Source organism: Manihot esculenta, chromosome 11 (assembly GCF_001659605.2).
Source record: "Manihot esculenta cultivar AM560-2 chromosome 11, M.esculenta_v8, whole genome shotgun sequence".
NCBI classification, from domain to species: domain Eukaryota; kingdom Viridiplantae; phylum Streptophyta; class Magnoliopsida; order Malpighiales; family Euphorbiaceae; genus Manihot; species Manihot esculenta.
This window is the reverse complement of record NC_035171.2, coordinates 999,050-1,024,759: the sequence shown is the minus strand read 5'-3', so window position 1 is coordinate 1,024,759 and position 25,710 is coordinate 999,050. Positions and strand designations below refer to the sequence as shown.

Below are 25,710 nucleotides of genomic sequence, written 5' to 3'. Positions count from 1 at the left end.
ATATTATCCAGACTATGGTTGCAACTTTTTTATATCGCACATTAATCTCAAGTTTGGTGAGCATTTGAATTTGGTTTAACCTCATTAACGTTTGGATCAGTTCAACATACTGCCTCCGCTTTTACATAATTCATAGCATTATGCTCTGAAGGAACAATCAAACAGATACGGAATGGACACGGTTAAAGAAATGGGAACTCAACTTTATCACCCAAAGATGCATTTCATAATTGTTCAGTAATACAACAGAAGCAAATCCATATGAAAATAGCAAATTTTGGGGGGGGGGGGGGCAAAAAATTCCTGATTTCAGATCAAACAGTATGAAGAACCATAATAATAATGCCACCAGATCACATAACAATTTCCGCAAGGCTCCTATCAATTGGTAAGCTCCATTATGGCAGAAACAATGTCTCCATCAGCAGCCTTCAAAGCCTTGACCGCCTTTGACCTAGAGACTCCTGCTTGTGTCATCACCAATTCAATATCCTTTGGCTCAACTCCAGTTTCATCCACCTCTTCGTCATCTTGAGCCATGGTTGAAGTCTCAGGCTTGGAAATCACATGGCTAAGATCAGGAGCCTTGAACTGCTCTGCAGCCTGAGTTTGTAGTTGTGAGCTCAAGTCTTCAATCTTAGCCTCCCCAAAGATAACATAAGTGTCTGAAGTTGGGCTTTTGAAAACATCCGGTTTTGAGATAACAAACAAGATCTGATTTTAGTGGCACCAGATGCTGTTAGCAAACCTGACAAACACATATAAAAGAAGCAGAAAATAACAAACATTAACCCAAGGAAGTGGGAAGAACACACATTCTTGCTTTTTTTGACAGTGACACGACTAACACCAGGGATAGGTTTCATTCCAAGCTTCAACATTGCTTTTCTGCTCTTCTTTTCACTTCTGCTTTGCTTTGACCTGCCACTTGCATCTCCATCTTGTTGCCCTATGAATGAAAGAGAAGTGAGAAAATTTGTTGACATAAATAAACAAACTGGCTGCATACTAAATAAGACTTCATTGCATCTTTAAGGCTAACTTTATAAATTCGAAATGGGCAAATAGTTAATCAAGTGAGTTGTCTTTTACCTTCAGCTTCATCTTCATCCTTGTCATCATCATCATCTTCCTCATCATCGTCATCATCGTCATCCTCAACCACATCCTCGGCCACAGGCTTATCAGACTTGATGGAATGACAATGTGAAAATTGTGCTTAGTAACCCATAGACTAAAGAACAATATGGAAGAATGAAGCAGTATCATGAGAATTTGACAAATATCAACATCATTACCCAATGTTGTGCAAAAACCAAAACAACTGAAATGTCAACAGAATCGAGCAAAAGAACAAAAATATAAGAACTGAAATTTTTCAAAAAAATTATATCGGAGGGTTATCTAGTCAGCAGATTCTGTAAAGCAACTTCACAAGATGATTGGAAAAAAAAAAGAAAAAAAAGAAAAATTTTCCCAAGTTTGTTGAGGGAAAAAAATTCAGGACTGCACTTTGAATTTTTTTTTTTTGAAGAATAGAAGACATCATAGAAAGCTGGCAGCGAAACTTCACAAGCCAAGAACTTTCACATAGTATTACCTTTTATATATCATAACTTTTATAATCTTATATGGTGGCTCTCTGTTCTCATACAATTTGCAGTACTGCGCCACAGAAAGTTTATCATGAGGATCAAAGCCAAGGGTGGAAAAGGTTCCGCCAATCCCACCAACTAACTGAAGGCTATAGCTTCTGTCTTTCAGGGACCTGTTATATATGCTATTCCTCATATCTTGAAAGAAAGATCATATGTAATAAGCACTAGAAACTTTGCCCAAGCTAATCTGCATAAGATTTAGATAGGTTAGGAAATGGCAAATTCCTCTTTTTTGGATTTGGCTTCGTACCGATTGATTCAAACCGGCACAGAGCAAGCCCCCATAGAGGAAAGTGAAGTTGGTGAACAGTATGATGGGCAAATATCTCTTCTGGTGGCTCAGAGTGGACTAGCTGTTACTTAGAAATCCCCTTGGTTTCAGATGGACTCTTTCACTCCATTTTTAGCTTTGATGCACCTAGTATATAGAAGTAAAGTGGGACAACCAATACATAATTCATCTAAAAACTATATGCCCAAACTTCTAATATCTTCCCTTGTTAATCTTTTAAGCCAACAAATGCCTTCTAAATAATCAAAATACTTAAATTGCACAAGAATTCATAGCCTAATCAACGAAAGGTCACAAAATTAACTTTTCTTTTTTTTTTTTCTTTAGCTTCTTTTATTGCTCACCATTCAATTTCGAGAATCAATAACTTGAACCTTTTTATTTAATAAAAAAATGAGTCCAATCGTATATTAATTGCAGTCCAACATATATGCAAACAAAATGGGGCAATAAGTACATTATCAAGTCAGATCTAACAAAAACAGAAGAGCAAATAGGACCTAGAGATAAATCACTAACATGGCATAAAACTAATAAAGATGAATAAAAAGAAGCTGAGATTCCAGTACAAATTAATCACGTAAAATACACAAACAAACAAATATAAAGAGATAGAGGAAGAAGGGGAAGAGTGGTTACCTCGAGGATCTTCTGAGCTTCGAGCTGAGCAGCAAGCTCTTCCTGGGTCTCGGCAGTCATGGTTTTTTCTCGATTAAGAATAGACAAATAGAGCGAGTACCTGTCTTTAACACAGCAAAACCCTAAAGCCCCACCGGATACGATAAGCATTGACGGTATTTATAGTACCCGCAAGTTGTTGAATTAACAAAACTAAATTCGGAATCTGGGCTGCATATTGGGCTTCTCTGGGCTTCCACTCGCTGCCCAATTATAGATTATATTTAATCCTTTAAATTTAATAAAACTCTCTAACACATTAAAATATTTTTAAAATATTAAAAAATTTATTAATTTTAATCTAAAAAAATTTAAAATAATAATTAATTAATTTAATTTTTATAAAATTAAAAAAATCAACTAATAAATTTTATTTACATTATTAAAATTAAATAGTAAGATATTTAATATTTAAAGTTAATAAAAAATTAATTAATAAATTTTTTAATACCTAAAAATATTTTATTTTTTTTTAAATTAATAAACTAACTAATACATTTTACTAAATATAAAAGATTAAATAATAGATTATATTATATTTATATTATTTAAGTTTTATTTCATTGCCATTTATCTGTTACCATAATAACATTAGTAGTTTTTAAATGGATTAATTCCATTTCAAAAAAAAAAAGGATTAATTATTTCGCTTTTTCTGTCAATAGGTATTTCCATTATCTTTTGTATAATTAGACTATATAATTTAAATATTTTTTATTATTAAATAGCATTTATTTTTTTTTTCTAATTGCATTTATTTTATTTTTTATTTTGGAAAAATTGCATTTCATTCAGTGTATTATATAAGTAGATAATAAATTATTACTATTAGTAATCTGTAATCGCAGAAGTCATTTCTGATGGGGCGCCAAACTGCTGCCGTCTCCCCATCGGAGCTTTCTTTCTGCGCAAAGAAGTTCATTTCTGATGCACAAGTAAACGGAGACAACCAGGATACGTGGCATTTAATGATAAGTCTTTCGCGTTAATTCCTGACCCACATGTTATCATACCACACCTAGGAAAATTGAACTTTTCTCTCCACGCGTTTGGTTTTCGAGAAAGTAACCCAGCTCGGGAAAATTTTCTCTAATTTTCTTTTTTCTTGAGGAAAAAACCCTAACCTTGTTCCGATTCCCCAAATGAAACCTCACAGTTTACTTCGCTCATCGTCTTAGCGGTTAAGATCCCTCCTCCGGCGATCCTCCGGTGGCCGATCTAAAAGCCGAGAGATCGTTACTTCCCTTATCTGTCTCATTTCGTCCCAGGTCTGTCCCTCTCTATTTCTCGATATATATGTGCACGTATATTGTGTGGATGGACGTGGGTTTATCCTTAACAAGCTTTTCTTGCAAAGTGCTTTGTATCAGTGAAGTTGGTGGTCGTGAGTATATGTATTTTTTGTGTTTCTTTTCTGGAGTCTCAGCTTGCACTTAATCTCAAATTCATTTTTGTTTTGCGGTCGTATGATAGAATGTTTGGATCTTTTTTAGCAAAATTTAATTAATTAATTGATTTTAACTAGCAAACTAAAAGGACTCACTGATCACTGAGATGCTAACTTGGTGTCGCTGCATGCTACTCTTCACATGTGACTGTGGGTTGTCACTTCTGGAAGAATGATGCATTCTAACTATTTTTTTCTAACTATTTTGTTGAAGGGAATGAGTTTAGTTCATATGGTGAATTTGTTGACTGCTCAGTGGTGTAACAGGCTCAAGTTGCATTCTTTTAGGCACTGTTGCTAATTTTATTTCAGGAAACTAATGATTTTAGCATTCCCATGAGATTTTGCTGAACTAATAAAATTTAAGAGAGGATTTAAGTTTGATAATGATTCTTTTTGACCACGAAATATATGTTTTATTTTGTCCAAATGCATGTAGGCTAACAAGTTCAGTGACGTTCAGGTGTCTCAAAGTTCTTGATGTTTTGGTATAAAAAGCCATTTCGACAAGCTTCATTGGTTCATTCTGAAATTCTTCTATTCATCTTTTAACAATAGCTTTTATTTGATTGATTCTAACCGGAAATGGCAAAGAAGTTGAAACTTTTCCTGGTTTGTCTTGTTTCAGAACTCTTAAAATGTTAACTTCTAGACTGTAGTTAGGTTTTCATCCAAAGTTTGCTTTAGCTAGAGTCAGGATTTGTAGTTTAAATTTTAGTGACTATTTGGTTTGCTTATTAAAAAAGATTCTCTCTCTCACTCTCTCCTGCTATTTTGCAAAAACAAAAAGAAGCAAAATGCACCACGATTGGTTTCATGTAAGGTTTATATGGTGGATCTTAGAAGGCCTGTATCTCTCCATCTTTCCTGATGAGATGAGGGTGCCTTTAGTAATGATAGCTATCACTGTCTTTCTAGTTTCTTGCAACGAGAACCTAGCAATGAAACAAACTTATTTCCTTTAGTTTTGTTGCTATCATACATGCAGCATCACATAACCTGTAGGTTTATTGCAGTTGCGGCATTTTTAGACAGTTCTCGACTGCCTTGTGGTCATAAATGTTGAAGTGTGATAGCTTCTATAAGCAACCCTCAGCAGCATATAGAGTTCAATGTTATTCATCTAAACCTTAGAAATGCCCAGCTTATATTACCATAATCTGAATTGCCATTGGAACTAATCAAAGGTTGGGCAGTTATAATGTTTTTCATTTATTTTTATGTGTTGAACATGACATTCACATGTATTTATTTATCATGGTTGGTTTTGTGTGCAGACACTTGAATTTGTATAGTGTTTGGGATGTATATCTTAGCAGCTTCATTCATTCTTTCTTTTCTTCTTGTCATGCTCTTTTTATGCTTGAGTACTTCCCAGAAAGCATATCGTGTTCCCAATTTTTGCTCAGATATTATCAAAGTTGTAATCATATGGGTTTACTCTTTTTATTAATCACTGGCTTTCATGATTACTTTCGATGAAAGTTACTGACTATATCTTTTACTGTACACTTCTGATGATATGATACTTACAACAATTGTAACTCTATTTCAACATTTAGAATTAACTCTATTTCAACATGTAGAATTAATTCATGAGCGTATTTTTTTTTCTTCTTGTAATCAGTCTATGGACCACTATGACTTGCAAGCACAGAGAAGGGAGATGAAGCATAAAGGAAGAAATGTTGTTTGGTCTATTGCTATGGACAAGTGTCTTATTGAAGCTCTTGCTATTCAGGCTAGAAATGGAAATAAAATAGACAAATGTTTTAACGAGAATGCATACACTGCTGCTTGTATTGCTGTGAACTCCCGCTTTAATCTAAACTTGAACAATCAAAAAGTTGTTAATCGTCTCAAGACAATTAAGAAAAGATACAAAGTAATAAGGGATATGCTAAGTCAAGATGGTTTCAGGTGGAATCCCAGTACAAAGATGATTGAATGTGACAGTGATGATCTTTGGAAGAGATACATTTCCGTAAGTCTTTTAGTTATTAATTTATTATTTGATGTAGTTGTTTTTTCAGTTGCTCTTGTATGCTATATTATATTGGTGTTTTTCCAACATGTTTAATAGGCACATCCTGATGCAAAGGGCATTAGGGGTAAGCAGATTGAGATGTATGATGAACTTAAAGTTGTTTGTGGAAATTACCAAGCTCCTAGTCATTGGGCTAAGATGAAGGATGGAGGTCGTTTGACAAAGAGTTTAGATGATGATTCTCCTTCATTCCAATCACCAAGTTCAGAAGATGCAAGTGAGACTGATGGAACAGAATCTTATACTGGGACACCAGATTGTGCACCAGATGGTAGTCAAGAACCTCCTCTGATTCAGCCTGTCAGACAAATTCCCAAACGGGTCCGGGGATCAGAAGCTCTTCAAGATGCAATGTTGGCAGTGGCATCAAGCATTCGGCGTTTGGCTGATGCAATGGAGCAAAACAAAACTACTTTTGATGCCCCAGAACTATTACAAGCTGTGATGGAAGTCGATGGCTTAGAAGAGGCTAAACAAATGTATGCTTTCGAATATCTGAATGCCGACCCCATTAAAGCCAGAGCCTTTCTGACATACAATGCTCGAATGAGGAAGATTTATTTGCTTCGACAGTTTTGGTGGTGGAAATGACAGTTTCATGTATAGTTTGGAAAATTGTGAAAAGCAAGTTCCATGTATGTTTGCACATTGAACCTTAATTGATGTTTGGAGGTGAATGTACAGATACGAGATACATGATTTCAGAATGAAAATTTAGAGCTAGAAGCTGGTATTGTAGAGAAATTGACCAGCTTCTTCGCTTTATTTTTATTTTTATTTTTTTTTTTATTTTAATCAAGTAAAGATAGCACTTTGTGCAAGAACATCTCTTATTGCTTTATCCTTTTACTGAGGCCAGATATCGCACTTTGTTTGTTCTCTTAGTTTTGGATGTAGCGGCTAGAAATCTATCCTGTGACCCCACTGTGGAGTTGAGTGTGCCAATTGGTTGCAAATCAAATGTGTTAAGCTGAGTTCACTTGCTCCTGCATTGCATAAAAACTTCCCATCTGCAGATTAAGTCCATCTGCAGGTTAAGTCTAAGGATGACGAACCCTCGATGCATGTTGTAGTTTCTACCGAGTATAATACCAAGTAGAAATTTATGTCTTCGCATTTGCACAGCACACTCCACTACACCTATGGAAGTTTGAGCTTTCAGTAGTTTCCAAGGTTACAGATCAAGGCCAAACCCTCCAATTTGTGCTTGGAATCTGATCAGTTTCATATATTCTTTTCGATTTTTCCTGCATGGAACTAACACAGAGCAGTTTGACATAAAAAAGATTATGACAATTAACGCAGGAGACAAGATTAGTACTTGTTATAAGGCAGGATCCCCCAAAAGAATATCAGCGTGTTCTGTTATTGAATACTCCAATTGATAATAGGTTTGGATACCATAGTTTGATCACAGATGACGCCCCAAAGATTTGCAAAGAACTTAAGTGAAACCTCACGTCTAGGCCCCCTGACCTCCCATAAATCTGTACTGATGTTAGCAAATACAAATGCTCAAGAATCAACATACAGGAGAAGCCAAATTCACCAATAATCTCCACAAGAACAGGTTCCATTCTTGAAGTGGTGAAACCTATGCATATCACGCACTATGATTTCCCTTCCAGTCACAAGTGAAATGTACTTTGTTGCATTATGGCAATCACCACAAACTCTTAGATTCTTCCTGACATGGATGGATGTTCCTGGGCTTGTATTCAGAAGTCCAAAGGCAATAGCCAATTTTTCACTGTGGGTGTTCAACAACTGCTCCTTAACGTCATCTTCCACATCATGGATTGAATTGGTGTCAGGCGTATAACCAGCAGCTTTGATCTTGCCAACTAGCGTCTCAAGGAAAGCATAGATCCTTTTGGATTGAGGATGGCCTGTACTTCCAGAATAAAAACAGTGAATCTCATTTCTTAATTCCACTAAACTGCACCCAGGAGTTTTCTGAAGCCCTTTCTTCTGCATCATAGTTCTCACTTCAGCAAATTTGTCCCACATTGAAGCTGTGGCATATATGTTCGCAAGCAACACATGGTACCCACCCTCATCTGGGTTCAACTCAAATAGTTTATGTGCTGCTTTCTCCCCCAACTCAACATTCTTGTGAATTTTGCAAGCACCCAGCATTGCACCATAAACAGTAATTCCTGGTTCAAAAGGCATCTTCTGAATAAAATCCCAAGCCTCATTGAGCTTGCCAGCTCGACCAAGAAGGTCAACCACGGCTCCATAGTGATCCATTGTGGGCTCTAGTCCATAATCCTTCTTCATGCTATCAAAGTACTTTAGCCCTTCTTCCACCAAACCTGAGTGGCTGCAAGCAGAAAGAACACATAGATATGTAATATCATTTGGCTTGATAAGCCCCCTTTGCATTTCCTCAAAAAGTTCTACAGCTGCTTCTCCAAGTCCATGTGTCCCATATGCATCGATCATAGCATTCCAAGTTATCACATGTCTTTCGCTCATCATGTCAAAAAGCTTTCTTGCAGTGTGAATGGCTCCACATTTTGCATACATATCAACAAGAGCAGTCATTACAAAAACATTTTTGTCTAAAAGCCTCCGTATAACGAATCCATGAATCCATTTTGCTTGACGTGGAATTGATAACTCTGCAAGAGCAGGAATGACACTCACCATTGTGAATGAATCTGGCTTTATATTTCGAGATTGCATCTCACAAAAGGAATTCAAGGCCTCATTTACTAGCCCATTCTGGGCATAACCTAATATCATGGCATTCCATGATACAATTGTTTTATTTTGCAAGTTTTCAAACAAATTGGCAGCAATGTCAACCTTCTTACATTTCGAATACATTGAAATCAAAGAGTTCATAACAGAAACATTAGAATTGACTTTCATCTCATCCACTAATTTATGGACAAATTTTCCCTGCTCAAGATTTCCCAAATCAGCACAGGCATGCAAAACTTCCATAAGAGTAACATCAGTTGGTTGAACCCCTTCCTGCATCATCTTCTGAAATAACACCATTGCTTCCTCATGCTCTCCACTTTGTACATACCCATCAATCATTGAATTCCATGTAACAACAGTCCTACTGCTCATCGCATTAAAAATTAGTCTAGCAGTCCCCACGGATTCACATTTTGAATACATGTCCACAAGAGCAGTTGAAATATTCACAAGAGACTCAAACCCGGCTCTGAGAACATATCCATGAATTGCCTTGCCAATTCTCAATGACCTCATATCTGCAACTGCCGGCAAAATTGAAACAATAGTGATTGAATCTGGCCTATGGCCTTCCTCAAATATCCTTGGAACCAGCTCTAATGCCACCTTAGCTAATCCATTTTGTGCGTATCCAGAAATAATTGTATTCCAACAAACCAAGTCCCTCTCAGGCATTCTATCAAACATCTTATATGCATCATCCATTTGCCTACACTTGGCATACATATTTACAACCCCAGTCATAGCAAATAGATTCCACGAGAACCCACTAGTTATCAATTGCGCATGAATCTCCTTACCCCTCCTAAGATCCGAACTATCACCACATAGTTTCAACAAATAAGTAAAATTATATACAACAGGTATAACGCTATCATGCCTCATTCGACAAAAAAATGATAAGGAAGCATCTAAAGATGAGTGCTTCGCATAACCTTTGAGCATAGTGTGATAAAGAGCTTCTAATTTATCCTCAATAGGTTCAAAAACACGACCAGCTTCAGTTAAGCTACCATAGTTGCAGAAGAGACTAACAAGCTTCGTTTGAAAGAGCTCTTCATTGTAGAGGCCGTTCTTTATGACAAGAGGGAGGATTTGGTGGAGTTCTTTAATGGAAGTGCATAGCTCTAAGAGAATAGCAGATGGGTGCCTATAAACGTGAGATGGGATGTGGGTTCTTTGGGAGAAACTGCGGAGGGTAGAAGGGAGAGGTTTGGAGTGAAGTGGAGATGGGGGTAGCTGTGTTGAAGCGAAGGGCAAGAGCTGCAAGCTCATCTCTTTCCGCGGTTCTCACACTGTGGCCTTGCTCTGCCTCTGTTACGGCAAGCCAGGGGATAAAATTTTTTAAATTATTATTATTATTATGAAATTTCAATTTGCTGAATATAAAAAATATTTTACTAAATTTTAAAAAATAAAAACTATATAATTAAAATAAGATAAAAGACTCTTTTTAACCTCGAAAAAATTGATGAACAGCTATTTAAATTTTAGTCAAATAAAATTATTCATAGAAAATTATAAATATTTAAATTTAAAATTTATTACAATGTATAAAAGAATAATTCATTTTAAAAAACACACCAAAAAAATTAAATTAAATTTTCTTTTAATTTCTTTCAACTAAACACCAAATATTGATTACAACATCTCATTTAAAAATTTATTAGTGATTAAAACTTTATAAATATTATTATAATAATGGCAAAAATTAAATATATAATATAAATACATTGAAATTTTAATTTATAAGAAACTATTCTATTTTTTAATAAAGCTAATAAAAGCCACAAAAATATAAAAATAACTAATAATAAAAATCATTTGAAGTTAATAAAAAATTATAAAATATTTTTTAATTTATTAATTAATTTATAATATAATTTAAATAGTATATCTAAATTAAATTTAAATATTTAATATATTTAATCATTATTCTTTGTTTTTCTAATATATATTATTGTAATAGTTGTTCTTTTTAAAGATGTTTTAAATTTTTTCAAAAGGTATTGTAAGGTTATAGTTTGATTTTTAGTTAAATAAGATAATAAAAAAGATATAAATTATTTATAAATTTAATTATCCAAATGTCATATTAAAATTATTTATTTAAAGATTTACAACGATATTTGTTAAGAATTTTAATTTAAATTCTAAATTTTTTGTTCTCTTTTTAAAAAATTTTAAAGTATGAGTAAAACCTTTTATTTGATCAGAATTTAAGTAACTTTACCCAATTTCTCAAAGCTTAAAAATGACTTTTGCCTTTTAAGATAATAATTTAAAAATTATCTATTAAAAATTACTGTCCAAAGATTAAATGATTATATTTTATATTCTAAAATAATAAAATATTTTAATTAAAATTAAAGATTATAAAAATTCATTAATTAATTTCACTAAAATCTACGATCCAAAAGTAATTTTTGGAAAAGAAAAAAAAGCAAGTACGCGCAAACTCATTACTTCTCCTTCTAAGCTACCTCGGGTCTCCTCCGCCAGCGGTTTGCTCCCAGTTTCTCCCTCATTTCTCTCTGTGAAAATCGCAATCCAACTTAAGCCACCGCCGATCGACCCAATGGTGCCACCACCTAACCACCAAGCCACCCAGCAATTCCTCTCCTCAGTCCTCTCTCAACGCGGCCCCTCCTCCCTCCCTTACACTGAAGATACCAAATGGCTAATCCGCCAGCACCTTCTCTCCCTCATCGGCACTTACCCTTCTCTCGAACCCAAAACCGCTACCTTCACGCACAACGATGGTCGTTCCGTCAACCTCCTCCAAGCCGACGGCACCATTCCCATGCCATTTCAGGGGGTCACTTACAACATTCCGATCATCATCTGGCTCATGGAGTCCTACCCCCGCCACCCACCTTATGTCTATGTGAATCCCACGCGTGATATGATTATCAAGCGGCCTCACCCTCATGTTAACCCTTCAGGTTTGGTCTCCATTCCTTATTTGCACAATTGGATCTACCCTAGCTCTAATCTCGTCGATCTAGTTCGTGAATTAAGTACCATTTTTGGCCGTGACCCTCCTCTCTATTCCCAACGCCGCCCAAACCCTAATCCTTGTCCGAGCCCTAGCCAAAACATCAACCCCAACCCCAATTATGCTGCGAATCCATCAAATTTATCGCATTCTTCGAGTTTGGGATCCGTGGGCCCTGCTGGAGGGCATGTTGGATATCCGCGTCCGATGAATAGGCCCTACCCGCCATCTCCGTACAGTGGTAGTACTGGTGGGCCGCCAGGGCGGCCACAAACGGAGGATGCTGCGGAGGTTTATAAGAGGAACGCGATCAATAAAATTGTGGAGACCGTTCATGTGGATATCATGCAACTGAGAAAAGCAAGGGAGGTGGAGATGGAGGGTTTATTCAGTGCGCAGGCTGTGTTGAGGAGGAGGGAGGAGGACATTAATAAGGGGCTTAAGGAGATGCAAGATGAGATGGAGGGGTTGGAGGCGCAATTACAAGTTGTATTGATGAATACAGATGTCCTAGAGGCGTGGGTCAGAGAAAACAGTGGGAAAACGAAAGGGAATGCAGAGGATTTGGATGTGGACAATGTGTTTGAGTGCACTGATGCTCTATCAAAGCAGATGTTAGAGTGCACAGCAGCTGATTTAGCAATTGAGGATGTTGTTTATTCCTTAGATAAGGGAGTACAGGAAGGGGCAGTGCCCTTTGATCAATACTTAAGGAATGTAAGGTTGTTATCAAGGGAGCAGTTTTTCCATAGGGCTACTGCTGCAAAAGTTAGGGCCACCCAGATGCAGGCTGAGGTTGCTAGTATGGCTGCTAGAGCGCCTCATTATGCTTCTTGAATGATTAATGGCGTTGTGCTACATTTTGTGGCTATTCGAGGTATAATGTAAGAGATATAGTTCTAGGTTAGATTATTTTTAAGAAAAATTCTATACTTCTCTCCATTTGTTTCTCCTTGCTATTAAATTTCTTGTATGGATAGGAAAATAATACAATTTTCTGTGAATTATATTGCTATATCATTCAGTAAATGTTTTGTTGAGTTTTACTGAGTCATTACCGATTACTATATGAATTTTTAGACTGGATTTGTAGAGGTAGAATTATCATGCTACTTTTGAGTTTAATGGTTGGACTAATATTAAAAACGAACATCTGTTTTTTTTTCTGGTTATCTGTTGCTTGATTAACTGGGGATTAAGGCAAGGAAGATGGCTGCCATTTTATTAACTAGGATTGCTGTGAGTTTTTGTTCTGTTTGAATGGTATTTTATTGTTGATGTTGTTGCAAGTAGAGGATGCTGATTTAGGTGTTAGTATTGTGAGGAATGTACCTAATAAGCTTTAACTTCATGGAAGATGGCTGTGATTTTGTTCTGGTTGAATGGTATTTGGTATTGTTTACTGGTGTTGCAATTTGAGGATATTGATTTTTGTTTTTCTATTATGATGAATGTAACTAATAAGCCCATTTTCCTTATTGTTATACTTCGAATTATGACCTTGATGCTAGGTATTTAGTAGCATGTAAGAGGTCTAACTGAACGCAGCAATCAATCATATTTGTTGTGTCACTGTTGCTGATAATGCTATTTTGATTTACTGGTGTTGGGCCTGTACAGGCTGATAAAGAGCATCCTCAAAGGTCTACAGATATTTGGATTGCAGTAAATGTATAGTAAGAAGCAAAAGTTTTCAGTTTGATATGGGAGGTTTGAGGTTTCATTATTTTCAGTTTAATTTTGAGCAAAAAAATCTGGCGACGAGACCCGCATTGGTAATGAAGAAGTCCGGAGGGATCTGTTTGCTTAATAAACAATCATTCATGTGAATTTAATGGATGGGAATGGACGGATCAAATTTTGGTCCATTCTCTTATATAGTGTGATTTTAAGGCACTACAGTGCTATTAGTACGGGTAGGATTATATTTGAGTATTTTGAAGGGGACTTTTCCCACATTTGTTCTCTATCTGTATTACTCATCCATTGTTTTATAGATTTATCTAATTAATATACCAAAGAAAATCCTTGATATTGAATAGCTTATAAAAAACACTTAAAAAATGGCAAAGAGAAAGAGTTGAGGAAAAAAAAAAACTGAGAGGACGACTTTCAAAAGCCTAACTTCTTGGGTGGGAAATCAGATAGTCTATCGTTTAATATTATACATTTCCAGTGCAATATCTTTTTTTCTAATGGTATTATAATTGATTAATATATTTTAAATAATTATTTTAAAACTTTTTTTTGGCCAATATTTAAAATGAAGCTCTTTTTTTTTTTCTTCGTAAAAGAATGGTTTTCTTCAGCCTTGCGACTTTAATTCCAAACGAGCCGCCCTCTAATCAAACCTATAAACGCAACTGAAAGTTTTTGGAAATAAAAGCAGAGCAAATTGTGAAGGGATAAGAGTTTATTTGGAAAGAAACAAACAAAAATGGAGATAAGTTCAAGAAAGGGATATATTATTTCAAAATTTATCTATCCTCTAATTGACAAAGGTATGTATATATATATATTTTTATTACAAAACATGGTTTATTCATTTATTTATTTTTAAGAATCAAAGCATATGAACCATGAGACAAATATAATAATGGAAACTTTAAATCAAATATCATGATGGTCAATTGACTCTCAATAATTATGAACAAATTCATGGAAATGAAAAAAGAAAAAAGGTCAACAGCAAAACTTCAAGGATTTGAAATCGATCAAAACAGGTTATATATAATAGCCTTAACAATACATTTAGGAAACTAGTTTTGGGATGAAGCAAGGTTCCTTGTTAAAGATGGTTAAGTTCTGAGTTGCTTAAGCAACCTCTAGTCCAACCCCCTAAATCTGACCATTTGTCCCCTTGAAGACGAGCACGCTAGCCCAACTTGGCCACATGGTTACTTTCATAATCAACAATGCAACACACTACTCCTTGCTCTCTCTGCTTAATACTAGAGACCACACCCAGAAATGGACTCGCATTTCTTGCCTGCTAAACTTTTGCTTCTTTAGCGGCAACAGACCCATTGAGATTTGAGTGGGCCTTGTCTTTTGCATTAAGGGGGAACCTAATGCTGCCAAAATTGCTTATCTTCTTCTATATTTGAGGTATGTGCGGACTTCACTAATAGATTCCCTCTGTTGCAGTATATCATGTTCTGTGTTTTATTTCTTTCCATGGATAAGATGATTTATATCTTGAAATTTAGTTCAAACATGCATGGAATTTCATGGAGACACATAATATAAGCAAAAAGATTGTTTTCAGGTTGAGTTTTGCCATTAGAGTTGACATATCTGAATCATGGAGGTCAAGCCTGTGAATAAAGTCCTGGGGTTCGGTATGGTGAGGACCTTAACTTTAGTTGCTTGCTTGGTGGCTTTCCCAACTCTAATTATGCTTTCTGTGATTTACCAAGTTGGCATGTTAAATCTACCTGAGGAATTTGATAAAGTCAATATCCTGGAAGGAATAGCTCAAAATGCTGCTCATTTTGATGTTGGTGTTAACAACTTGCTTGGTGGACTACTACCTTCAGGATTTGATCATGAATCCTGCTTAAGCAGATACCAGTCTGTCCAATACCGCAAACCTTCCACTAAAAAGCCTTCTCCTTACCTCCTCTCCAAGCTGCGCAATTATGAAAATCTTCACAAGCGCTGTGGACCTTACACAAAGTCCTATAACGAAACACTCAATTTGCTTGAACCTTCGAACATTTCTAGTCCTTCAGACTGTAAGTACATGGTTTGGAAAGCTCAAGCAGGATTGGGCAACAGGATATTAACCATGGCTGCAGCATTCCTCTATGCTATCCTTACAAACAGAGTTTTGCTTGTTGAACATGAATCTGACATGGTTGACCTCTTCTGCGAGCCATTTCCGAATACATCATGGTTATTGCCTCTGGATTTTCCTTTGAAGAATGAATTCAGAAAACTGAATCAGATGTACCCACGTACATTTGGAAACATGCTAAAGAACAACATCATTAATGCTTCAACGGACTTGCCACCATCATTTGTCTATCTTTTTCTAGCTTTCAGGAATGATCATTATGATAAACTCTTTTACTGTGAAGAACACCAAGCTCTTCTTCAAAAAGTCCCTTGGTTGATTGTGAAATCAGATGAATACTTCATTCCATCTTTCTTCCTGATGCCATCTTTCGAGCAAGAGCTAGACAAGATGTTCCCTGACAAAGAAACTGTTTTTCACCACCTGGGTAGGTATCTTTTCCACCCTTCAAACAAGGCATGGGGACTCATCACCAGGTTTTATCAGTCTCATTTAGCCAAGGCAGATGAAAGGATTGGTATACAAATTAGGGTATTTGATCCTAAATCCAGTTCATTTGAAATTGTAATGGATCAAATTTTAGCTTGTACTCTGAAGGAGAACCTGCTGCCTGAAGTAGACAAAGAGAGGTTCATAACATCCCCTTCCAAAAACCAGACATCAAAAGCTATACTAATAACATCTTTACATCCAGAATTCTATGAGAATATGAGGGACATGTACTGGACATTTCCAACTTTGTCTGGAGAGGTAATTGGGGTTTACCAGCCTAGCCATGAGCAGCATCAACAGTTTGGAGATGGCATGCACAATATGAAGGCATGGGTTGAAATGTATCTCCTGAGTTTGAGTGATTTTCTGGTGACGAGCTCATGGTCAACCTTTGGCTATGTAGCTCAAGGCCTCGGAGGCTTGAAGCCATGGATTCTTTACAAGCCTGAGCAGCAAGTGATCCCTAATCCAGCTTGTCGTCGAGCCATGTCTATGGAACCTTGTTTCCATTTACCACCCACTTATGACTGCAAGGCAAAGATGGAAGTTGATATGGGTACAGTTGTTCCTTATGTCAAATACTGTGAGGATGCAACTTCAGGGCTGAAGCTTGTGAATAACAATTTATAATAACTATAGTTAGAGGTTAATTTAATTATTATTGAATTGTAATTTCAGTTTCTGTTAATGTATTGTCCCTGCTGCTATCTTCAACAAATTAAAATGTGAAAGATACCCAAACATAATTTGCTCAACTGGTTTCAGTACAATCTTTTGCTCTTTGTGATATGTTAACAATCTATTGTCAATCTTAATGATTATGGATATAGATACCAAAGCCTCTGAATTTAATGAACATCAATCCAAAACAGATGGGTCTAATACCAATATTTAAAATTTATACAGCAAAAAAGTTACCTATCATTCATCAAACCTGCCTGATAAGCAGTTAGCTTGTAAACACATTTATTATAAAAAATTTATATATATATGATAAAGTTTTAAAATTAATTGAAATTAAGTTTTAAAAAATTAAAATTAAGTTGTAAATTTTAAGAATTATAATATAAATTAATTTATATATATATATAATATCTTACCGCAATTCATCAGTGCGGTAAGGTATTAATTTTAATTTTTTTTAAAAATTTTATCAGATTTTAAAAGTATGATAATCTCGAAATTTACTTTGTTTAAAAAAATAATTTTTTTAAAATTAAAATTTAAAAATTAATTTTTAAGAAAATCCTTATTAGGCAAAAAGCCTCCAAATTACTTTATTTCCATAGTTGGCAAAATTTAAATCATTAATAAATAGGGTATCTGGCTACTTTTATGCTAAAGGGGCTCACATTTGAATTCATATCAGATTTTGCACAACTGGGTGAGAGATAGATTTACAGGAATTTCATCCTGAGAGAGGAAAATTCCCTTGTCTTCCTCTGTTCAGGTATTTTTTCAAACCTTATTGTTTTTTGTTAATTTTTCTTTTTATATTTCTTTTGCCATTTAGTTACGGTATCAGACGTGTGGAGTTGCCTCTTCTCCATCCTCTGATCTCTAATTACATCTGCTCATATTACTTGGTTTCAGTATAATGAGGACCTGGAACCTGGTTGCTTGTCTGGTAGCTTTCCTTACCATACTCTTGCTTTCAGTTATTTTCCAACATAACATGTTTGATGTGGTTGGGGTATTTGCCAAAGTCAAGGCCTTGAGAGGAAAGGCTCAAAATGTTACACAAATTGGTTCTGGTAAGGCCTAGCAACTAGTCTAATTCAGGGCATCATTTTATTGAGGAAGTGACTGAATCTAGACTTGATTGTCCAAATTTGTTGCTTCCTTTCCAATTCACAGAACTTGATTCTTCATCACCTGTTGGCATTTCTAACGACAAAATGCTTAATGGGCTATTGAATTCAGAATTTGATCAAGAATCTTGCTTCAGCAGATACCAATCTACCCTATACCGCAAACCATTACCTCACAAGCCTTCTTCATACCTCCTTTCCAAGCTACGGAATTATGAAAGTCTTCATAGGCTCTGTGGACCTTACACGGTTTCCTATAATAGAACTGTAACGACCCGGAAACCGGACCGCTACCGGCGCTAGGATTCAGGTCGGCTTAAGGCCGCCGGAACCCGTAGCAAGCCAAACATACATCCTGTGAACCTGTTCAATCCCATACATGAACCAAAACATACATAAAAATTAAAACTTTTCTTTCATTTAAACATTTCTTTACCCAGCCTAGCCTGTGCAAGCATAACCATAACATAAACCCCTCATTGGAGTTCTCAACAAATACTCCAATGGGGTACATAACATATATCAGGCTTGGGTTACATAAACATCATAAAACATTTATCTCATGTATTCAAGGGATTACAACAGACTCTAGTCAAGCACACTATATAACTTACATTACATTACATAACATACTTTTACATTATGAATAAACCATGTCCACTTCTATGCTATTACAGAGACTTCTCTTACTCTTGCTGACTTCTCTATCTACACAGTACCTGCAAGACTGGGGTTAGGGGAGAGGGGTGAGCTAAAAAGCCCAGTGAGTAAAAAGTAAAAACATGATATTAATTCCTCCCTTTTTAGGTATTTTATTCTTAATTTTATTATTATTATCATTTGATTTAGTTCCACACTTTTTAGGTATATTATTATTCATTTTATTATTAACATTGAATAACTTAACTTTTACTTCACATGCTTTCATGAAATGCAACACATCACATTTAATCACATAAAGGATGGTATTGTCACCATTAGTCCTCACATCTCCAAGTGCCAGGGGCGTAGAATGGGCCTCGCTGGTCTTTCTCTTACATAACATACATATCATAACATTCCAAAGTGCCAGGGGCGTAGAATGGGCCTCGCTGGTCTTTCTCTTACATAGTGCCAGGGGCGTAGAATGGGCCTCACTGGTCTTCCATAACATATCATCATAACATAACATTAGAGGACTATGGATCACCCAATAACCATCCACATCAACATCAAATTATGCAATGCAACATATTCGTGAATTTCTAATGCAAACATCCTGAACATCACATGGCATTAATGATGCATGAGTATGCTATCAGATTCATTCATTTGTTCATTCATTCATTACTTAAAAACTTAGGGAATAATCCCACTCACCTGGTGACCGAAGCTTTAACGACGGACTCTGAAAGACTATCTCACAACCGGGGGTCTCGGGTCCTCGGGTCCGAACCTACACAGGTGGACTCAAATGAGGCACCAAACAACAAGAACATAACTCTAAACATACCCCCAAAAACTTCCTAAAAACACCTCAAAACATCCCTAGAAAACATGCAAGAAAAGGCTGGGAAGGGCACTTTCGGCGGCACCTTCGGCGGCCGGAAGTCCCTCCAGAGCCGAAAGTCAGGCAGGTTCGGCGGCACCTTCGGCGGCCGAAACTCCCAGACAGAGACGAAACTCATGCATGTTCGGCGGCACCTTCGGCGGCCGAAAGTCTCGGACAGAGCCGAAACTCAAACTTTCGGGGGCAGGCTTCGGCAGCCTAAAGCTGCCTCCCACGCTGGTTCGGCGGCCGAAAGTACCTTCGGCTGCCGAACCTGGTTTCTGCCAAAGGGCAGAAACTTGGTTCCTCTTGCCCAAAACAACCCCCTACACAACCAATCATGCATAAACCTATTCTACAACAATCATACTCAAGCATACAAACTCCTAGGGGCCTCCAACAAGCTTAAACCCCAACTACAACACACAAGCAAGCCACATTGCACATAAACACACATTAAACCATGGATTTTTCATAAAAACTCATCAAGCCTACTCATGCATTTCTACCCCAAAAACTTGCATAAAACTTACTTAAAACACATATAGAACTAGAGATCGGCTCTTACCTCTTGAAGATCGAGAGAGAAACGATCCTAGCTCGAAGATGGGGAGATTCGAGTTCTTGAACCTCAAAGCTCCAAAACTTGCTTAAACTTTAAAACTCTTCAAAAACAAGATGTAACTTGTTAAGATCTAAAGGATTTGAGGGAAAACACTTAAAATGATCATAGGAGGGCTAAAGCTTACCGTCGGCCGAAATGGGAGAGAAAACCTCGCCTGTTTCGGTCACGGGGTCTCTTATAGGGCAGGTTCTGTCACCTTTCGGCGGCCTAACGTGCCCCCACATCTCATGCATGTTCGGCGGCCGAACATGAGGTTCGGCGGCCGAACCTTGAGTCTTTCAAACAAGGCTTTCGGAGGCCTAAAGCGCTCCCAAAACCCCACCATGTTCGGCGGCCGAACCTCACTTTCGGCGGCCGAACCTGGCAAAGCCTCCTTTGGTCTTTTTCATTCAAAAACTCAATTTCCTTTTTGTTTAAAACATAAAATACATTAAAAACATTTCATAAAACATGGTTTTACCCTTCTAGAGGTTTCCGACATCCGAGATTCCACCGGACGGTAGGAATTCCGATACCGGAGTCTAGCCGGGTATTACATTCTTCCCCCCTTAAGAACATTCGTCCCCGAATGTTCACCAAACAACACATAACATGGCAAACATATAACATACATACTAAGCACATCAACACATAGGGATCTAACCTTAAAAGAGCTGAGGGTACTGCTGGAGCATAGACTCCCGTGTCTCCCAAGTGCACTCTTCCAAGTTGTGGTGGTTCCACAGGACTTTCACCATCGGGATTTCCTTGTTTCTTAACTTTCTGATCTGCGTGTCTATGATCCGTACTGGCTGTTCAACATAGGTGAGATCCTCTTGGACCTCCACATCAGGCTCACTAAGAACCTTGCTCGGATCTGACACAAACTTCCTCAACATCGAAACATGGAAGACCGGATGGATTCTTGCCATTGAAGCAGGTAAATCTAGCTTGTACGACACATTCCCAATCTTTTGCAAGATTTCAAAGGGTCCGATGTATCGTGGGGCTAGTTTACCTTTCTTCCCGAAGCGAACCACTCCCTTCATTGGAGACACCTTGAGCAATACCAGATCCCCCTCCTGAAACTCTAACTGCCTTCTGCGGTAGTCTGTATAACTCTTCTGCCTGCTTGCAGCAGTCTTGATTCTTTCTCTGATTATGGGTACCACCCTGCTGGTAATCTCTACTAGCTCAGGCCCTGCCAAGGCCTTCTCTCCAACTTCCTCCCAGCAAACAGGTGATCTGCACTTCCTTCCGTACAAAGCTTCATATGGAGCCATCCCGATGCTAGCATGATGGCTGTTATTGTAGGCAAACTCCACCAAAGGTAGATGCTGCCTCCAAGAACCGCCAAAGTCCAGCACACACATTCTGAGCATATCCTCGATAGTCTGGATGGTCCTTTCTGACTGTCCATCAGTCTGGGGGTGGAAGGCAGTACTGAAATCCAACCTAGTACCCATGGCATTCTGCAGACTCCGCCAAAACCTGGAGGTGAACTGGGGCCCTCTATCTGACACTATCGAAACGGGAACCCCATGCAGCCTGACGATCTCGTCCACATACACCTGCGCCAACTTGTCCACAGAATAGCCACTCCTGACAGGAATGAAGTGAGCAGATTTGGTGAGTCTGTCCACAATCACCCATATGGAGTCCACTCTGTTGGACGCCGCTGGTAACCCTACTACGAAGTCCATAGCTATATTTTCCCATTTCCATTCTGGAATAGGTAGCGGGTTAAGCATTCCAGCTGGCTTCTGATGTTCCAGCTTCACCCTCTGACACACTTCGCAGGCTGACACGAACTGTGCCACTTCTTTCTTCATTGCTGGCCACCAATAAACCTTTTTCAAATCTTGATACATCTTGGTGGCTCCGGGGTGAATGCTGTATCTTGCATTATGAGCCTCTCTCATAATGTCTCCTTTTAGCCCTATGTCGTCTGGTACACATAATCGACTCCCATAGCGGAGGATCCCTTTACTGTCGAATCTGAACTCACTATCATTGCCTGACTGAACAGTCCTGGCAATCTTCACTAACTCGGGGTCCTCATGCTGTTTCTGAGCAACTTGCTCAAGGAACACGGGTGTCACTTTCATCTGAGCCAACAAGGCACCTGTACCCGACAACTCTAACTGTAGCCCTTCTTCGATGAGCTTGTAGAACTCCTTTACTACTGGTCTTCGTTCTGCCGTGATGTGGGATAGACTGCCGAGTGATTTCCGGCTTAAGGCATCAGCTACTACATTAGCCTTACCCGGATGATACTGGATTTTGCAATCGTAGTCACTGAGCAGTTCTACCCATCTTCTCTGTCTCAAATTCAAATCTCTTTGACTCAGGATGTGCTGCAGGCTCTTATGATCTGTAAAGATCTCACATTTTACCCCATAGAGGTAGTGCCTCCACATCTTGAGTGCAAAGATTACTGCTGCCATCTCAAGGTCATGTGTGGGGTAATTCAACTCATGCTTCTTCAGCTGCCTAGAAGCATAAGCAATCACCCTCTCATTCTGCATCAGTACACAACCCAGTCCCACACGGGACGCATCACAAAAGACTGTAAAGTCCTCATCACCAGATGGCAGAGCTAAAACTGGTGCTGAAGTCAACCTCTTCTTAAGTTCTTCAAAACTCTCTTCGCACTGGTCGGTCCACAGAAATTTCTGATTCTTCCTGGTTAACCTGGTCAGAGGAGCTGCTATCTTTGAGAAGTCCTGAACGAACCTCCTGTAGTAACCAGCCAAACCCAAGAAACTTCTAATCTCTGTCACTGAAGTGGGTCTAGGCCAGTTAGCCACAGTTTCTGTCTTCTTGGGGTCCACCTCAATACCATTCTCTGACACTACATGCCCCAAGAACGAAATGCTCCTCAGCCAGAATTCACATTTAGAGAACTTGGCATACAAGCCATGTTCCCTCAAAGTCTGCAAGACCAACCGCAGATGATGGGCATGCTCTTCTGCATTCCTGGAATACACTAAGATATCATCTATGAAGACAATAACGAAGTGATCCAGGTATTGGCTAAATACTCTGTTCATGAGATCCATGAATGCTGCAGGGGCGTTTGTTAACCCGAACGGCATCACTAGGAACTCATAGTGCCCATATCTGGTTCTGAAAGCTGTCTTCGGCACGTCCTCATCTCTGATCCTCAGCTGATGATACCCAGATCTCAGATCTATTTTGGAGAAACAACCTGCTCCTGCTAGCTGGTCGAATAGATCATCGATCCTAGGCAACGGGTACTTGTTCTTGGTAGTGACCTTGTTCAACTGTCTGTAGTCGATACAAAGTCTAAGGGATCCATCCTTCTTTTTCACGAACAACACTGGAGCACCCCAGGGTGAGGTACTCGGTCGGATGAAACCCTTATCTACCAGCTCCTGCAACTGTTCTTTAAGCTCTTTCAGCTCTGCTGGCGCCATCCTGTAGGGAGGGATAGAGATCGGTCTGGTTCCTGGCATCAATTCTATCTCGAACTCTATCTCCCTAGGAGGCGGTAAACCTGGCAGTTCGTCTGGGAAGACATCTAAGAACTCTCTAACCACAGGCACTGAGGCGGGCTCTCTGACATCTCTGTCTAGCTCTCTCACATGAGCTAGATAACCCTGACAACCCCTCCTGAGCAGCCTACGAGCCTGTAGGGCTGATATCAAACCTCTAGGTGTACTCCCCCTGTCTCCTCTAAAGACAACCTCTGACCCATCCTGACATCTGAACTTAACTACCTTGTCTCTGCAATCCAAGGTAGCACCATGGGTAGATAGCCAATCCATCCCTAGAATGACGTCAAAATCTGTCAAGTCTAGAACCACAAGGTCGGCGGATAGGCATCTTCCCTCTATGAAAACTGGACTGTAATGGCAGACTGACTCCGCCACTGACGGGTCACACTTTGGGTCCACTAACCCATAGGGGACACTCTAACCCAGAGACCATCAAACCCAACCTCTCGACCGCTCTCGGAGAAACAAAAGAATGGGATGCACCCGGGTCCATTAAGGCATAAGCATCTGAACAACCAATGATGATATTACCTGACACCACGGTGTTGGATGCGTTTGCCTCCTGCTGTGTCATAGTGAAGATCCGTGCTGGAGCTGACGGACCTTCCCCTCTGTAAGCTGATGAAGAAGAGGCTGACCCTCTCCCTCGGCCTCTGCCACTGGCCTGTGTCGCGGCTGAAGCTGCTGGCTGTGCCACACTACCCGAAGTAGTCTGCTGGGGCCGTTGCCATAGGAACTGCTCTAGGACACTCCATGGGACATGTGTCCCTCCTGCCCACACCTGTAGCAGGCTGTTGTCCCAAAACGGCATACCCCTCTGTGTAGCTTACCACACCGTGCACACACTGCATTATCAGCACCAGAGCTTGAGCCACTTCCTAGTCCCAGACCTGATTTGATCTTGCTCCAGAACTTATTCTTCTTTGGTTTCTTAGTGGTACTGCTCCACTTCTTACTAGCTGAACTCAAGGATGAAGGATCTATCCTTCCCCCACCTGGGGTCTTAGAACCAGAAGGTTGTGCCACTGACTGTTTAACTTTTCCCTCACGGCACTAGCCTCCATTCTCCTGGCCATGTCTATAATGGCATGGAAACTTTCTCTATCGGCTGACTGAATCAAGAGGAATACCTGGAATTGAGCCTCATGGTATACCTCCTCGACTTCTTCGAATCTGTGTCCAGATGTTGCCCAGCAAACGGCAACAACTCTAAGAATCTATCGGTGTACTCATCGACACCCATCTCATCTGTCTGTTTCAGCTGTTCAAACTCAATCATCTTCAACTCCCTTGAACTGTCAGGGAAAGCCCAACCTGCGAACTCAGTCGCGAACTCCTCCCATGAAAGATTGTCCACCCTCGGTTTCACATAGCCCTTGAACCATTCACGGGCCTTTTTGCATTTCAGGGTGAAACCAGCCATCTGAATGGCTCTGCTGTCATCAGCACCTATCTCATCTGTAATTGTTTGACCTTCTCCAGGTACACAAACGGATCATCACCTGTATCAAACTGGGGAGCACCCAACTTCATGTAGTCGGTCATCTTGGCCTTGCTCCCTCTAGATGAGGTAGGTTGAGGTCTTTGGGTTTCTGGAACTGTGGGTTCTGCTGGTGGTGGTGCGACATCCCTGGGATAGGGTTTGCCCCTGGATGGAAGGATGGAGGTGGGTACATAGGTACTGTGGATACTGTGGAAAGGTGGGTATGTTATGCATGTGAGAAGGGTAAGATTAAAACTGGGGTAATCCGATGTACTTTCCATCGAATACCGGGGTATGGTGAAAAAGGTGGGTACTGGTGGTAGAACAAACCCCGAGGCCTGAGTGCCTCCCTGAGACTCACCCATGCCCTCTTCTGGCATGTTTACACCAAGTTACCTCCTCCTCTGCTCCACATCCATCTCTTCTTCTCCATCAACTGACATTCTTTCCTGAACTGTACCCCTTACTGATCTGCTTCTACCCAGATCCAAGGACCTTCTAGGGTCCCTCACTGTTCTGTCTCTGTTGGACCTGCTTGACATTGCCCTTGGCAATGCTGGAGGACGGGCGCTCGTGCCCTCATCCTCCGGTGGTACTCTAGTCAATCTAGCTGATCGACGAGTTCCTCGCATTCTGT

At 39.0% G+C, this 25,710-nt stretch overlaps 5 protein-coding genes across 6 annotated transcripts; 3 read left to right on the top strand and 2 right to left on the bottom strand.

Moving 5' to 3' along the window:
- Positions 1-182: 182 nt before the first annotated feature.
- On the bottom strand, positions 183-2,746 carry LOC110627156 (nascent polypeptide-associated complex subunit alpha-like protein 1). Its single transcript, XM_021773410.2, has 4 exons — positions 2,590-2,746; positions 1,093-1,189; positions 816-949; positions 183-714 (listed from the first exon to the last, which is right to left on the bottom strand). Exons 1-4 carry the CDS (start codon positions 2,737-2,739, stop codon positions 382-384), a joined length of 714 nt encoding a protein of 237 aa, XP_021629102.2. The 5' UTR covers positions 2,740-2,746; the 3' UTR covers positions 183-381.
- An 830-nt stretch (positions 2,747-3,576) lies between these two features.
- Positions 3,577-6,893, top strand: LOC110626498. Its single transcript, XM_021772417.2, has 3 exons — positions 3,577-3,896; positions 5,703-6,059; positions 6,159-6,893. Exons 2-3 carry the CDS (start codon positions 5,706-5,708, stop codon positions 6,711-6,713), a joined length of 909 nt encoding a protein of 302 aa, XP_021628109.1. The 5' UTR covers positions 3,577-3,896; positions 5,703-5,705; the 3' UTR covers positions 6,714-6,893.
- Positions 6,894-7,469: 576 nt separating this feature from the next.
- LOC110626497 (pentatricopeptide repeat-containing protein At1g11290, chloroplastic) lies at positions 7,470-10,175 on the bottom strand. Its single transcript, XM_021772416.2, has one exon. It carries the CDS (start codon positions 10,110-10,112, stop codon positions 7,668-7,670), a length of 2,445 nt encoding a protein of 814 aa, XP_021628108.1. The 5' UTR covers positions 10,113-10,175; the 3' UTR covers positions 7,470-7,667.
- Positions 10,176-11,275: 1,100 nt separating this feature from the next.
- LOC110627212 (protein ELC-like) lies at positions 11,276-13,791 on the top strand. The gene is made up of 2 exons (XM_021773496.2): positions 11,276-12,712; positions 13,456-13,791. The coding sequence occupies exon 1, from the start codon at positions 11,416-11,418 to the stop codon at positions 12,670-12,672; it is 1,257 nt and encodes a 418-aa protein (XP_021629188.1). The 5' UTR covers positions 11,276-11,415; the 3' UTR covers positions 12,673-12,712; positions 13,456-13,791.
- Positions 13,792-13,940: 149 nt separating this feature from the next.
- On the top strand, positions 13,941-16,886 carry LOC110627158 (galactoside 2-alpha-L-fucosyltransferase). Of its 2 annotated transcripts, XM_043962180.1 has the most exons (3): positions 13,941-14,943; positions 15,104-15,181; positions 15,255-16,886. In XM_043962180.1, the coding sequence occupies exon 3, from the start codon at positions 15,260-15,262 to the stop codon at positions 16,754-16,756; it is 1,497 nt and encodes a 498-aa protein (XP_043818115.1). In that variant the 5' UTR covers positions 13,941-14,943; positions 15,104-15,181; positions 15,255-15,259; the 3' UTR covers positions 16,757-16,886. The 2 variants fall into 2 exon arrangements, with proteins under 2 accessions (XP_043818115.1, XP_021629108.1); XM_021773416.2 differs by having other exon boundaries at positions 15,104-16,886.
- The last annotated feature ends 8,824 nt before the right edge of the window (positions 16,887-25,710 follow it).

Bases quoted from the DNA above. Each gene is read 5' to 3' on its own strand.
- LOC110626498 (XM_021772417.2), top strand. From the start codon at position 5,706: ATGGACCACTATGACTTGCAAGCACAGAGAAGGGAGATGAAGCATAAA. The intron at 6,060-6,158 runs GTAAGTCTTTTA...CATGTTTAATAG, and splicing joins TTTGGAAGAGATACATTTCC to GCACATCCTGATGCAAAGGG.
- LOC110627156 (XM_021773410.2), bottom strand. From the start codon at position 2,739: ATGCTTATCGTATCCGGTGGGGCTTTAGGGTTTTGCTGTGTTAAAGAC. The intron at 1,190-2,589 runs GTAACCACTCTT...CATTCCATCAAG, and splicing joins AAGCTCAGAAGATCCTCGAG to TCTGATAAGCCTGTGGCCGA. The intron at 950-1,092 runs GTAAAAGACAAC...TTTCATTCATAG, and splicing joins GGATGAAGATGAAGCTGAAG to GGCAACAAGATGGAGATGCA.
- LOC110626497 (XM_021772416.2), bottom strand. From the start codon at position 10,112: ATGAGCTTGCAGCTCTTGCCCTTCGCTTCAACACAGCTACCCCCATCT.
- LOC110627212 (XM_021773496.2), top strand. From the start codon at position 11,416: ATGGTGCCACCACCTAACCACCAAGCCACCCAGCAATTCCTCTCCTCA.
- LOC110627158 (XM_021773416.2), top strand. From the start codon at position 15,140: ATGGAGGTCAAGCCTGTGAATAAAGTCCTGGGGTTCGGTATGGTGAGG.